The sequence below is a fragment of the Spea bombifrons genome, chromosome 9 (assembly GCF_027358695.1).
Source record: "Spea bombifrons isolate aSpeBom1 chromosome 9, aSpeBom1.2.pri, whole genome shotgun sequence".
Taxonomy (NCBI): domain Eukaryota; kingdom Metazoa; phylum Chordata; class Amphibia; order Anura; family Pelobatidae; genus Spea; species Spea bombifrons.
Window position 1 is genome coordinate 23274775 of NC_071095.1, and position 13090 is coordinate 23287864.

At 45.2% G+C, this 13090-nt stretch overlaps 1 protein-coding gene across 1 annotated transcript; it reads right to left on the minus strand.

The window, feature by feature from the left end:
• Nucleotides 1-1588: 1588 nt before the first annotated feature.
• SF3B4 (splicing factor 3b subunit 4) lies at nt 1589-12842 on the minus strand. Its single transcript, XM_053475493.1, has 6 exons — nt 12729-12842; nt 11652-11780; nt 10306-10842; nt 7650-7814; nt 2798-2944; nt 1589-2037 (listed from the first exon to the last, which is right to left on the minus strand). The coding sequence occupies exons 1-6, from the start codon at nt 12760-12762 to the stop codon at nt 1874-1876; spliced, it is 1176 nt and encodes a 391-aa protein (XP_053331468.1). The 5' UTR covers nt 12763-12842; the 3' UTR covers nt 1589-1873.
• Between the last annotated feature and the right edge of the window lie 248 nt (nt 12843-13090).

A 13090-nucleotide genomic window follows, 5' to 3' on the forward strand; every position in this document is an offset into this window, starting at 1 on the left:
TGTTTCCTGGTGGGTGATTGTCTAGTTGGTGCATAAGTTCCTTGGTGGGTGGATGTCTGGTTGGTGCATAAGTTTGCTGGTTGGTGGATGTCTGGTGGGTGCATAAGTTACCTGGTGGGCGCATACGTTCCCTGGTGGGCGCATACGTTCCCTGGTGGGCGCATACGTTCCCTGGTGGGTGGATGTCTGGTGGGTTCATAAGTTCCCTGGTTGGTGCATAAGTTCCTTGTTGGGTGGTTCCCTGGTGGGTGCATAAGTTCCCTGGTGGGTGCAAAAGTTCCCTGGTGGGTGCAAAAGTTCCCTGGTGGGTGCAAAAGTTCCCTGGTGGGTGGATGTCTGGTTGGTGCAGAAGTTCCCTGGTTGGTGGATGGATGTCTGGTTGGTGCATATGTTTCCTGGTGGGTGGGTGGGTGTATAAGTGTCCTGGTGGGTGCATAAGTTTCCTGGTGGGTGGATGTCTGGTTGGTGCATAAGTTCCTTGGTGGGTGGATGTCCGGGTGGTGCAGAAGTTCCTTGGTGGGTACATAAGTTCCCTGGTGGGTGCAGAAGTTCCCTGGTGGGTGCAGAAGTTCCCTGGTGGGTGCAGAAGTTCCCTGGTGGGTGCAGAAGTTCCCTGGTGGGTGGATGTCTGGGTGGTGCATAAGTTTGCTGGTTGGTGGATGTCTGGTTGGTGCAGAAGTTCCCTGGTGGGTGCAGAAGTTCCCTGGTGGGTGCAGAAGTGGGTGGATGTCTGGTTGGTGCATAAGTTTGCTGGTTGGTGGATGTCTGGTGGGTGCATAAGTTACCTGGTGGGCGCATACGTTCCCTGGTGGGCGCATACGTTCCCTGGTGGGTGGATGTCTGGTGGGTTCATAAGTTCCCTGGTTGGTGCATAAGTTCCTTGTTGGGTGGTTCCCTGGTGGGTGCATAAGTTCCCTGGTGGGTGCAAAAGTTCCCTGGTGGGTGCAAAAGTTCCCTGGTGGGTGGATGTCTGGTTGGTGCAGAAGTTCCCTGGTTGGTGGATGGATGTCTGGTTGGTGCATATGTTTCCTGGTGGGTGTCTAAGTGTCCTGGTGGGTGCATAAGTTTCCTGGTGGGTGGATGTCTGGTTGGTGCATAAGTTCCTTGGTGGGTGGATGTCCGGGTGGTGCAGAAGTTCCTTGGTGGGTACATAAGTTCCCTGGTGGGTGCAGAAGTTCCCTGGTGGGTGCAGAAGTTCCCTGGTGGGTGCAGAAGTTCCCTGGTGGGTGCAGAAGTTCCCTGGTGGGTGCAGAAGTTCCCTGGTGGGTGCAGAAGTTCCCTGGTGGGTGCAGAAGTTCCCTGGTGGGTGCAGAAGTTCCCTGGTGGGTGGATGTCTGGGTGGTGCATAAGTTTGCTGGTTGGTGGATGTCTGGTTGGTGCAGAAGTTCCCTGGTGGGTGCAGAAGTTCCCTGGTGGGTGCAGAAGTGGGTGGATGTCTGGTGGGTGCATAAGTTCCCTGTTAGCATGCAGTGTCATGGAGTAACCGAGTGGGTGGGTGTCAGCGCAGTGTCACAGGTAACTGAGTAGGCGTTATCCAATGGTGCTAGAGCCAGTGAGCATGTAGGTGTTGGTGCTTAATAAAACTTAATTTAAACAGGCAACCATTTCTTTATTACAATCTACCATTTACAAAAACATGCTTAATAGAAGTTAACAAAATTAGAAAACAAACGGTTTGCATGTTTAACACATCTCTAGGGAAACGCCTTGCTTCCTTGGCGTGGAATGTAAATCTGTAATGGCTTGAATTCATCTCGACTGCTGGTTTCCGCCGCTCTTTGTAAACAGACTTGGTAAAGAAGGTAAGAAATAAAGTAGACCTGTCCATGTGAAGAGGTGTAAAACATGCAGAGCTGAAAGGTCCGTCTCCTGCTCATTGGGACATGGGGAGCCTCATGGGACCCCGAGGTGGAGCAGGCCGGGGTGGGGGCAGAGGGCCACGCTGGTATCCGTATGGAGGAGGTCTGGGCGGGCCGTTGTAGCCGTGTGGTGGCATCAGAGGTGGAGGGCGCATGCCTGGTGGCATTCCTGGGTGACCTGTGAAAGGGCAGAAAGTGGGTTGTTCACCAGACATCTATACCACCAAGAACATCTAAAGCCCAAATGGGGGTTTTGTTTAAACAACAGTTGTTGTGCAACGCAGTTACAATGGACCTATCTGCAGGAACACTGAGTGCGAGCTGTTAGCGCATGACGCTAGACTGAGTGGCTGTGGGTGCATTGTATAAAAGCGGGTGGCGCCAGTCCACTACGTAAGAGAGAGAGAGAGTGGGTGCCAATGCACTATACAGGAAGTGAGCTGCCCCCCCATTCTTAATTAACACAGCAACACTAACCACTCATCTGCAATCCCTGTCAGCAAACAAACATCTACATGGTCTGTCAAGCTCTGCATTTTTACAAAGGAGTATATAGGGGTTACGTATAAAACGGTGTCATATGCTTCGTTGCTGGATAAAGCTTTGCCTAGCATACAGGGCAGGGGAGCAATTTTATCGTACATATGGCATAGCCAATAGCAGAGGCCACCTGCTCGGCCAGGCTTAACTCTCCTCATAACCAAGACAGCATTAGAAATAACTAGCAGTGCTGTTAAACTCTTTAAACGCCACACAGTCTTTTGCTATAGGTTTACTCACGGCAGCAAACTGTACAGAAGCTAAGAAAATAACGACCTGCTCAACGATTGGTCGAAGAGGAGCAGCATCTTTAGCACACCATCTTGGAGCAGAGGCAAAACAGAGCTCTAAAACGGAATCTAGGAGCATAAATGTAAATTTTAAAAAATGCAACTTACTCATGGCGCCAAATGGTGGTGCTCGTGGAGGCATTCCCATCGGTGGTGGCCCAGGATGGCCCATAGTGTGAGGACGAGCTGCAAGCTGTGACACTCCTGGGTGACCGGGTCCCAAGTTGTGGGCCCCAGGATGTGGAATCTGCATCCCTGTAAAACAAATAGGTCAGTGCTCAATTCAAACTCAGCCCGGTATTCACCATAAAGAAGGATCCCATATAAAAACAATAGCAGTAGTAGTAGTAGCAGCAGGAGCAGCACTACTATTAGTAAAAAGGAACGGAGCAGAGTCATGTGACGTGCATGCACGTGACTCCGCTGGGTTCCTGCTTTTCCTGGCTGGTACGAGAGACGCTGCTTGCACACTGTGCAACCAATGCACAGGTAAGCAGCCTGGCCCCTGCGGTAGTAGCAGGAGCAGCGCTCGTAGCAGGAGCAGCGCGTACAAACAATGAATAGCAAAGAACGTAACTTTTTTATTTTTTTTTTAAGCAAAAGGTTTACAATCGGGGTATTAAGAGGATGCTGCTTGTAGCTTTATAAAAACACGTTGTACCCCCGACCCGATTCTAGACAGTCCAAATCTTTTAGGTTAAGTTCAAGGTGTGAAATGTCTGTCCGTTTAGTAAAGCTCCTGCCGCGTGTTTAAGAGTCACTCCAAACTCTATACAGAGCCACATTCCCCCTTCCTCTTATCTGCTTTAAAATGTTGGTCACACTTTACGGATAAACATCGTGCTTACTCGTTACACAGGGAAAATTGCAGCGGAAGTGCTTTTCGGCAGCCAACGGAGGATGGAAGGAGTTAACACCCAAACAGCTTTTAGCGTCAATAAATGGAATTCTTTAACCCCTTAAGGCAGGGCTCAACAAATCCCGCCTAGGTGTTTGTCAGCCTGTGATCGCGGGGGCGCTGCTGTCTGCCCAAGAGTCTGATTCTGTAGGCTGAGTGTGATTCTGTAGGCTTTTCAGCTGCCACAGGCAGCTTCAGGAAAGGGGGTTGAGTGTTGATTGGGTCACCACACAAGTGTGGGGACCTGACACAACATCCCCCTGCTGCCTGATCGCTCCATGAGAGCAAAAGTGCAGCGTTAACCCCTTCAAAAATAAAAAAAATATGATGAAAAATTTAAAAAAAAACAAACAAAAAAAAACAAACATTTTCTGACTTTTACCCAAAAAATCTTTTACTCATCCAAAAAAGCTAATGAAAAAACCTACTAAATAGATTCAATTATTTATCCTGAGTTTAGAAATACCCAATGTTTTTATGTTTTTTTGCCTTTTTCTGCACGTTATGGAGCAATAAGTTCAAGTAGCGTTTTGCTATTTCAAAACCATTTTTTCCAAATCTGGTAATTCTTCCCCCCATGTGCCATTTCAGGTCTCTTTGAAGCCGGCCAACACAATTTACCCCCATGAAATATATATTTTTGAAAACTAGACACCCCAGGGTATTTCAAATGCTAGAATTTTAACTCTTGCCATGCACTAATTCTACCACCAGTCTTTGTCAAACTTTGTGGTAGTAATTTATTGTGGGTTTTTTTTATCACTAAAATTGCGCTTCAGGTATGGATTTACAGCTCCTGGTATACATCACTTTCAAACAACACCCCAATATGTTCAGCAACATCTCCCGAGTACAGTGATTGCTTATTAATATCGGGTCCTACTGCCCCCATGTCCTAATAGGGCCATCTTTGAAGCCGGCTAATTCAATTTACTCCATCAAACTAGGGCTGCAACAACTAATCGGTAAAATCGATAATAATCGATAATGAAATTCGTTGGCAACGAATTTCATTATCGATTAGTTGAATCGATTATTATCGATTATAAAATGAGGGTTTTTTCAGAGCAAACGCTCTGAAAAATCCCCCTCATTATATAATCCGTTTAGTCTGACTCACCGTCTCACAGCAGCAGCTCCTACTTACTCCCCCTCCCTGTAATCACTGTGACAACTGGCCCCGCCCCTTCCTTCTCCAGGCCAGAACCACATGGCTGTGACACTCATCTAACTGTAAGTATATGTATATATATATATATATATGTATATATATATAATGTGTATATATATATATATATATATAATGTGTATGTGTGTATATATATATATATGTGTATATATGTATGTAATATATATATATTTGGGCTACTGAAAGTTAGGGGAGGTGGGGGTTAATTTAGGGGCAGTTATGGTTAGTGGGGTGTTTAGGGTTAATTTAGGGGCAGTTATGGTTAATTGGGTGTTTAGGGTTAATTTAGGGGCAGTTATGTTAATAGGGTGTTTAGGGTTAATTTAGGAGCAGCTGTGGTTAATGGGGTGTTTGGGGTTAATTTGAGGCAGTTGTGGTTAATGGTGTGTTTAGGGTTAATTTAGGGGATGCTGTGGTTGATGGGGTCTTTAGGGTTAATTTAGGGGATGCTGTGGTTGATGGGGTCTTTAGGGTTAATTTAGGGGCAGTTATGGTTAATGGGGAGTTTAGGGTTAATTTAGGGGAATCTAAATCCTGGGGGCAGTGAAGTGACATATCTGGGGGTATAAGGCATATACAGTATATAAGGCATATGTGGGGAGGGCAGTGTGGCATGTCTGGGGAGGACGGAGTGGTGTATCAGGGTGTATAAGGCATATCTGGGGGTAGAGTGGCATATCTGGGGGTAGAGAAGTGGCATGTCTGGGAGGCAGGGTGGCATGTCTGGGGAGGATGGAGTGGTGTTTCAGGGGGTATAAGGCGTATCAGGCACAGTGGCATGTGGGGGGTATAGTGGAGTGGCAGATGTGGGAGGCAGCGTGGCGTGGCAGATGTGGGAGGCAGCGTGGAGTGGCAGATGTGGGAGGCAGCGTGGAGTGGCAGATGTGGGAGGCAGCGTGGAGTGGCAGATGTGGGAGGCAGCGTGGTGTGGTATATGTGGGAGGCAGCGTGGAGTGCTGTGGTAGGCAGCGTGGCATATGTGGGGGGGGGCAGCATGGCATGTCTGGGAGGCAGCGTAGCAAGCCTGGGCTCAAATGTGCATATATTGGGGGGCTGGTTGGGATATAAAGACAAGAAATGTATTATCAAACTTTTTTTATTCTGCTGTTTGTATTTAACATCATTTGTTTAGTAAATTATTTTAAATAAATGAAAAATTTACATTCATTTTTTTTATCCGATTAATCGAAAAAATAATCGGCCAACTAATCGATTATTAAAATAATCGTTAGTTGCAGCCCTACATCAAACCATATATTTTTGAGAACTAGACACAGGTATTTCAAATGCTAGTATTTAACCCTTTCCATGCATGAGATTCTACCACCAACCTTTGCTACACTTTGTGGTAGTATTTTTTTGGTGGTTTTTTTTACACAAATTGTATTTTGGGCATACATTTATAGCTCCAGGTATACGTTACTATCAAACAACACCCCAATGTGTGTTCAACAACATCTCGAGTACAGTGATACCACCCATGCATGAGTTTGACTGCTGTTTGGGGTTAAAAGGCCACATTTTGGAAGTGCGCTCCCCCCCCATTTTGGTCAGTCTGTGCCTATGCCCTATCTTTGAGACCGGCCACTCCAATTTACCCTATAAAACCATTCATTTTTTTAAATTAGACACCCCTTGGGTATTTGAAATGGTTTTATTTAAATTTTTCCATGTCAGGATTTTTGTGAAGATACAGCGCTAATTTTAGCACTTGCTCATAATAATAAACCTTTAATAAAATTGTATTTATTTTATTCTTTTTTTTTTTTTTTTTTTTTTTTTACATATTGCTGAAACTGGATGGTTCCTCTGATGCATAATAATTTTTAAATGTTAACTTTATTTTTTTTTTTTTATATTTTACTAATCACATAGTGATTAGAAAGCTGGGCTCCATGAACGCAGTACCTGTATTCAACCTGCAAGTTGAGCCAGAGTTCTCTAGAGCGTCTGGAGACCATCTAGCGAACCTTTTTCAACTTTTTTTCAGGGCGGCCGCCATCTTGCGGTTGGCGAAGTCACATTTCAGCAACATCATTGAAGTTTAGGAGGTGATCGTTGATCGCTTCCTAAACTTTTAAAACGGACGTCCGCCTCCATACAGTGTATGGCGGATGTTGACGCCCGCGGGGAGGGGTCTGATATAGCCCATGATGCTGATCTCGGTGTTGCTGAATGCCTCGACATCGAGCTTGTTTAAGACTCATGACGTGTCAGGCACGTGACCGTTTTGCATGACCCGGCAATGGACGTTAAGGGGTTAAACATGGTACAGCGCGGGGTTTGATTTCCAAGCAGTGTGGTGGTTTTGGATATTTCATTTAAACGTAAGGGACTCTATCTTAACGAAGATGAGGTCTATGTCAAAGCCAGCTATGTCCTGAAGTGTCCCTTCTCCTTACCCCACACTTACAAAGGCAGCCTGAACCAATCAACAAGGAGCCAGTTAACAGCAGGAGAGATGTAACATAATGGGGAGGAATAATCATGGAGATCCTGAGAATGCTAAATTCTGATACCTTTTTTTACGGTATACACACTAAAAAATCTTCTCCTTACATTTACAAGACATAGTAGAATCCTGAAACACTATCACATTTGTTTACTGTAAAATGCTGGATCAGGGATAGTGGCACAACTACTTCATGACGTTGTCTACCCACAAAAACACTCCCCAGCGTGAGGTTTTGTGCAAGGTAGAAGAACTCCCCAAAATGGGGTGTATTCACTAAAGGAGGAGAGTTGAGCATTTTGATTCCCTGATCGTACTATGTATGCTTTTTTGAAGGGCGGGCCCTTCATAATGTAATAGAAAATAAACGTCAAACAGGCCAGAAATGGCAACTTGAGTACGACATAAAGTGGAGACTTACCAGGATGCAGACCCGCAGACTGGAAGGGATGTGGCACCTGAGGATGACCCCCAGCTCCAGCTTGGCCAGCACCGGTAACTGGAGACATGGGTGGAGGAGGCATAGAAGGGGGCATCCCAGGAGGCATTGCTCCGGGCGGGGGGACAGGAGGGAACGCAGGCATTCCTAAAGGGCAAAGAAAAAGAAACAAGTGAGATTAGAACATTTACAGGTTAAAAGCAGACAAAATTTGAAGGATTAAAATGGAATTTAAAAAAAGTGACGGAACTCAAGATCTTGAAGGAAGATGTTTTTTGAATACCTAAATAAAAGATAAAGTGTAAGTAAACCTGATGATAAGCAGGAGAGCTCTGTCATATTTACTATTTCCTACCTAATAGACTATTAAGACCAATTATGGATCGGGTATTACAGCTGACCAATCATCGAAAAACATACACAAAGGAAAGAAATTGTGGTTATTATATTTTATTCATATAGCGCTTCTCACAAATCATATATTCAAGGGGTCCAACAAGACTAGAATGACAAACTAAGGAAAACTAATACATTAGGCACATCTGCCCCACAGCTTGCTACTCTGCCCCCCCTATATGCCTAATTCCCCCCTATTTGCCACCAATGCATCCCTAGACTTGTACCCCTGTACTCCAGACTCCCTGGTGTCAAGTGGGGGGCAGCTGGTGGAAGACCTCTGCTGCTGCTGGCCGGTACTTCTATGGTGGGGCACCGGAAGGTCATGTCACGCCAGCGTTCCATCATTGAAGGCCCAGCATCACACAGATGTCCGCCGGCCGCCAAAGAGGAGGATACAGGTCCCCCCCGGCAGCGCTCCGGGGGATCTGGATTTTAGTCTTGTAGTCAGACCTCTATTTGAGATTGGATTATAAAACAACCTCGAATATGAGACAAGGTTTCATCTTATAAATCGAGCAAATATGGTAATTAACCCCTTCAATCCCCTATAGACGTACCGGGACGTCCAAAAAACGCCCACTAAGAAACCCCTATGGACGTCCCGGTACGTCCAGCCCTTCGTGCAGCGTCAGGGACACATCCCTGCTGCTGCACGGGAGACCAGGCTGTCGTTTGACAGCCTGGACTCCCCCCTGGCAGCAGAAGCCGGTAAGCTGTTTCAAATGCAGTTGCAAAGCAGCGATCGGGCATTCCCTTCCGGGTTGCGTCACTGCTGACGGCACAGAGACGCTGCGATCTCTACGCAGGTCTGTGAGGACCTGCATGGAGATCACAGTGTGATCGGTGCAGGGGGATCGCGGGGAGAGGAGTGAGAAACCATCTCTCTCACTCCCCCTCCCGTCCTGAAATGGAAAAGCTGAAAAAAAAAAAAAAAGTTAAACCATTTAAAAAATAATATTAAATAAATCATTAAAATAATGATATAAATAATACTAAAAAAAATTATAATGTCAGCTGTGATGTCATTGTGACATCTCTGGCATGTTCAGGAGGTCCCTAGGAGGACCTCTAACCATTACTTTGTAAAAAAAAAATATATATAAAAAATACGTAAAAAAAATTTAAATTCAAAAAAATTTAAATTCAAAAAAATTAAAAATATATAAAAAAAGATAATAAAAAACCTTACTTCCCATTGCCCTAGCATAACATCTAGCCAGTATAACCCTCCTGCCCCCGTTCACAACCCCCAAACCCGTTAAGCCATAGGCATAAAAATTACACAAAATTGTGCACCTAATAGTATGCTCCCTGGTGCTGGGAAAGTCTGGAAAATCTATATAAATTAGGTATTTCTGAAATCAGGACACCTGAATTGATAAACTTGGAGGGGATTTTCCATCACTTTACCTAATTTTGTGAGGATTCAGAGGGAAAATGTAAAAAAATATTTTTTTTTTCTAATCTTCGCTAGTTTTTACTAAATTTCTCATTCTAAATTTTCAGCTAATCATCCAACTATGGCATCAAACGAAAGCTCTATCTCTCCTTGAAAAAACAATATATAGTTTACATGGGTACACTATTCACAGGAAAAGAGAATCATCTCTAAACCGACATACCCCAAAAATGGCAAAATTGCTCTGGGCTTTGAGGTACCAAAAACCCCTGGGATTGAAGGAGTTAAGGTTACAGAGAGCCAGTGGAGGACTTCAGAGTGGGGAAGCAAAAAGACAGCATGCAACGTTTACATTGCCAGCAGAACCGCAGGACGATGCATGGATCAAGCACTTATTCCCACTTCCGCTTGAGACAATGTGTTTCCTTATTTACTCACACAGGCTTCCCACAACTTTATCACATTTAAACACCCCAAAACACTACCGAATGGGCTCAAAGTCTGCAGTCAGGTGACACAAGGAGTGTGCCCTGGTAGGCTGAAAGCCTTTGCTGCCATTGTGAATGAGGAAGGCTTTTAAAATGACAGTTGTACTTTAACACGTCAGGGAAGGGTGTCATTGCCTTGTACCTGCAACCTGACTTAAATCAGCACAAGCTGCTAAAACAACATCTGCCATATAGATCAGTGCTAATAAGAGAGCCACTAGTAACAGGCGTACTTGAGTACCAACACGGGGAAACCCCATTCTAGAACACCAAGCGACAGAGCGCCCTGAATTCAGTAAGTGACCTCTCAAAATGCACCCATCGTGAGCGTGTAACACGAAGCTTTACTCACCAGCTGCCACTGCACTTGTGAGAGACGTAATGACGGCCGGTACGCTGGGAGGGGGCGGGGCATCTGCAAAGAGCTGGTGAGGTCGGTCGGCCTGGGAAAGCGGGTTCTGTGCAGCCAGCAGTCTCTCGGCTGCCGAACCATGCCGCTCACCCTTAGAGTCCTTCTTAAAGGCATAAGACACTGTGATGGGCCGATTGCACAAATACTGTCCATTCATGGCCTCAATGGATGCATCAGAGGCATCAAAGCTGGCGAAATTGATGAAGGCGTAGCCCTTTGAGTTCCCAGTGTCTGGGTCTCGCATAATCTTTGGGGTCTGCAAGATAACCCCGAACGCGCTGAACGTGTCGTACAACAGCTTCTCGTCAATCTCCGGATCCAGGTTTCCGATGAAGATGTTGGCGCCGACATCCAGATTCTTGTTGTGTGCTGAAGCCTTATTCACTCGGATGGGCTTCCCGTACAGCTTTATCATATTCATAATTTTTATAGCGTAATCTGCATCTTCCTCACTCAGGAACTCCACAAAACCATAACCTGGGGATGAGAGAACCAACAGCTCATTGAAAACGCAAAGTAATCTAATCAGTAAAAGCGGTTCACGGCCACCATTAAATGTAAACATGGGGGGGCACCTAAAATGCCGTCTGTAACACTAAACAAACAGTTGCGAGCAGGTATGACCCCTCTGACTCTGTTCTTGGCTAGACGTACGCTAGCATACGGTTGGCACTATTATATTCACTTTGTTATAAAATGTGTAGCTGACATAATAAAAATGATCTACGGTCATACCGCTTTACCATTTCACGGATACACCGGTTATAGATTATTTAACAAAGTATTATATAATCATAACGATCGAATATCCATGTGTGAGGAGCGCCCAGACACACACACACAGCTGTATCTTTATCAATTGCCTCTTTTGCTGTGGAGCATGCACAGCAGTCTGGGGTCGGTTCTTTTCTGCCCTAGGGGCAGGGCTCAGGTTTACACAGAAGAACTGGGGGGTTAAAACCCGATATGAAGTGAACGTTACTGATTTAAAACAATGGCACAATGTAAATAAAAAACAAAAGGATTAGCGAGCAGAGGCCGTCAATGTGGTCAAAAAAGCAAATTGTAAAAATACTCTCACATCGCAAGCATATTAACACCAATTATGAGGGCTACTGAAAGGGACCATGCATAAAAATCAGTGACCAACCAAAATCAGGAAGCAAAAGCCTCAAGTTGCATTTAATATATAAAACACTATATATGATGTCACTCATATGATGTCACTCATAACAGGCTGTCAGACGTCCTGGGAGTAAAATGTTGCCACTGATGCACAGTCTCACCTTGGTGCTGCCCTGTTACCCTATCTTTGGGCATGTGTGTGTTCACCACCGGTCCGGCTTGCAAGAATAACTCCCATAACAGAGGTTCCGTCACCTTCTCATCAAGTCCTCCAACATAAACCGTGGCGTCTAGGAAAGAATGATAACAATGACGTAGGGCACATGTACGAGAATAAGTAAAACAAGGTCACATTCTTCCTCCCCCTGTCATTGAACGTCACCACAGGTTCATCTCAAAGAGGCACGTGCGCCCATTTTGGGTTTTTTGCCGGGACCAATGAAGTAAATGATGGACGTTGCTCTGTCTCTGCTGTCTGACCACCGTTTCTAGGAAACTGCTGGCTTTATCACCATAGCAACCAGAAGACTGTGCACCACTCTACCGGTTGATATGTAGATTTTCACACTTTGCATCAGAATCGTTTTATTCACACAGCGTTTCTCACATAAACACTACTTTCATTGTGCAACAAATAACTGTATGTACAGGAGAGAAGTTGGGTAGAAGCCCCCTCACTACACTCATCCGCAGCAAGCACGGGCTGGGGTCTAAGGGGTGACACCCCCTCCCAAAACATAAGCTATTAATTAGGGGTACATGCTAGTTAACCCCTAGGGCACTTGAAAGGTTCCATGTCGTTGCTAACCGCACGTCCAAAACCCATCTAAAAGTCCCCTCATGGAAACCCTGCCAAGGAGCCCTACTTGCCTGAGCTGGGCCTTTCTGTAATTAATATTTCACAATTCGAGCGCCTAAACCCCACAGAAGCTGCTCATTGTCAATGGGGTTTCCCTTCCCACATATAAAGAACGTGATACAATAAACTCAAGTGATAAAGTGGGTTAGTTGTGCTTTACGTTATCTCTATTTGGAGTATATTGCGCCTGTAAATAAGCGGCTGCAATACAGTCATATGCGGGACAGAACCAGCACTGTGACCGCTAACTCCCAGCACCTTTTCTAGCCTATGCCACACTCTGTTATCCGAATTCTTCTACCAACCTTCCTGCCCTTTTACCAGCTACCCTCGGTCTTTTATATACCCAATTTCTGCCCTCATGCCACTTTTTTCTCACCCTGGTTCCTCTCAGAAATCGGCCCGGCCGCCATGATGCCTCCACAGTCGCACAAACGCCTCGCGCTTTCCTCAGGATTCCAGCTTCCGTTACCTCACATCCGCTCTACTGTTCTTGCTGGTCTTTTTTTCACATAACTTTATTAACAAGCTCAGTGTTTCAAATCATTTCTTTTGCCAAACTCAGAAGCTGGTTGCTGATACCCATGCGCCATGTTAAATATATATCATACATTAATATTACATATAATCTAAATAAATACAAATATGACGGTGGTTTCATTGCCTTTAGAGTGTAGTTTATAAAATAAAATGCTTATGGTTGCCAAAAGTTGCATTGACATCATGCACAGGTATGACATC

Excerpts from the sequence above, each read along its gene's own strand:
- SF3B4 (XM_053475493.1), bottom strand. The coding sequence starts at position 12,762 with ATGGCGGCCGGGCCGATTTCTGAGAGGAACCAGG. Across the intron at positions 2,945-7,649 it reads GTCTGCGGGTCTGCATCCTG|GGATGCAGATTCCACATCCT; the intron begins GTAAGTCTCCAC and ends TTTGTTTTACAG. Across the intron at positions 2,038-2,797 it reads ACCACCATTTGGCGCCATGA|GTCACCCAGGAATGCCACCA; the intron begins GTAAGTTGCATT and ends GCCCTTTCACAG.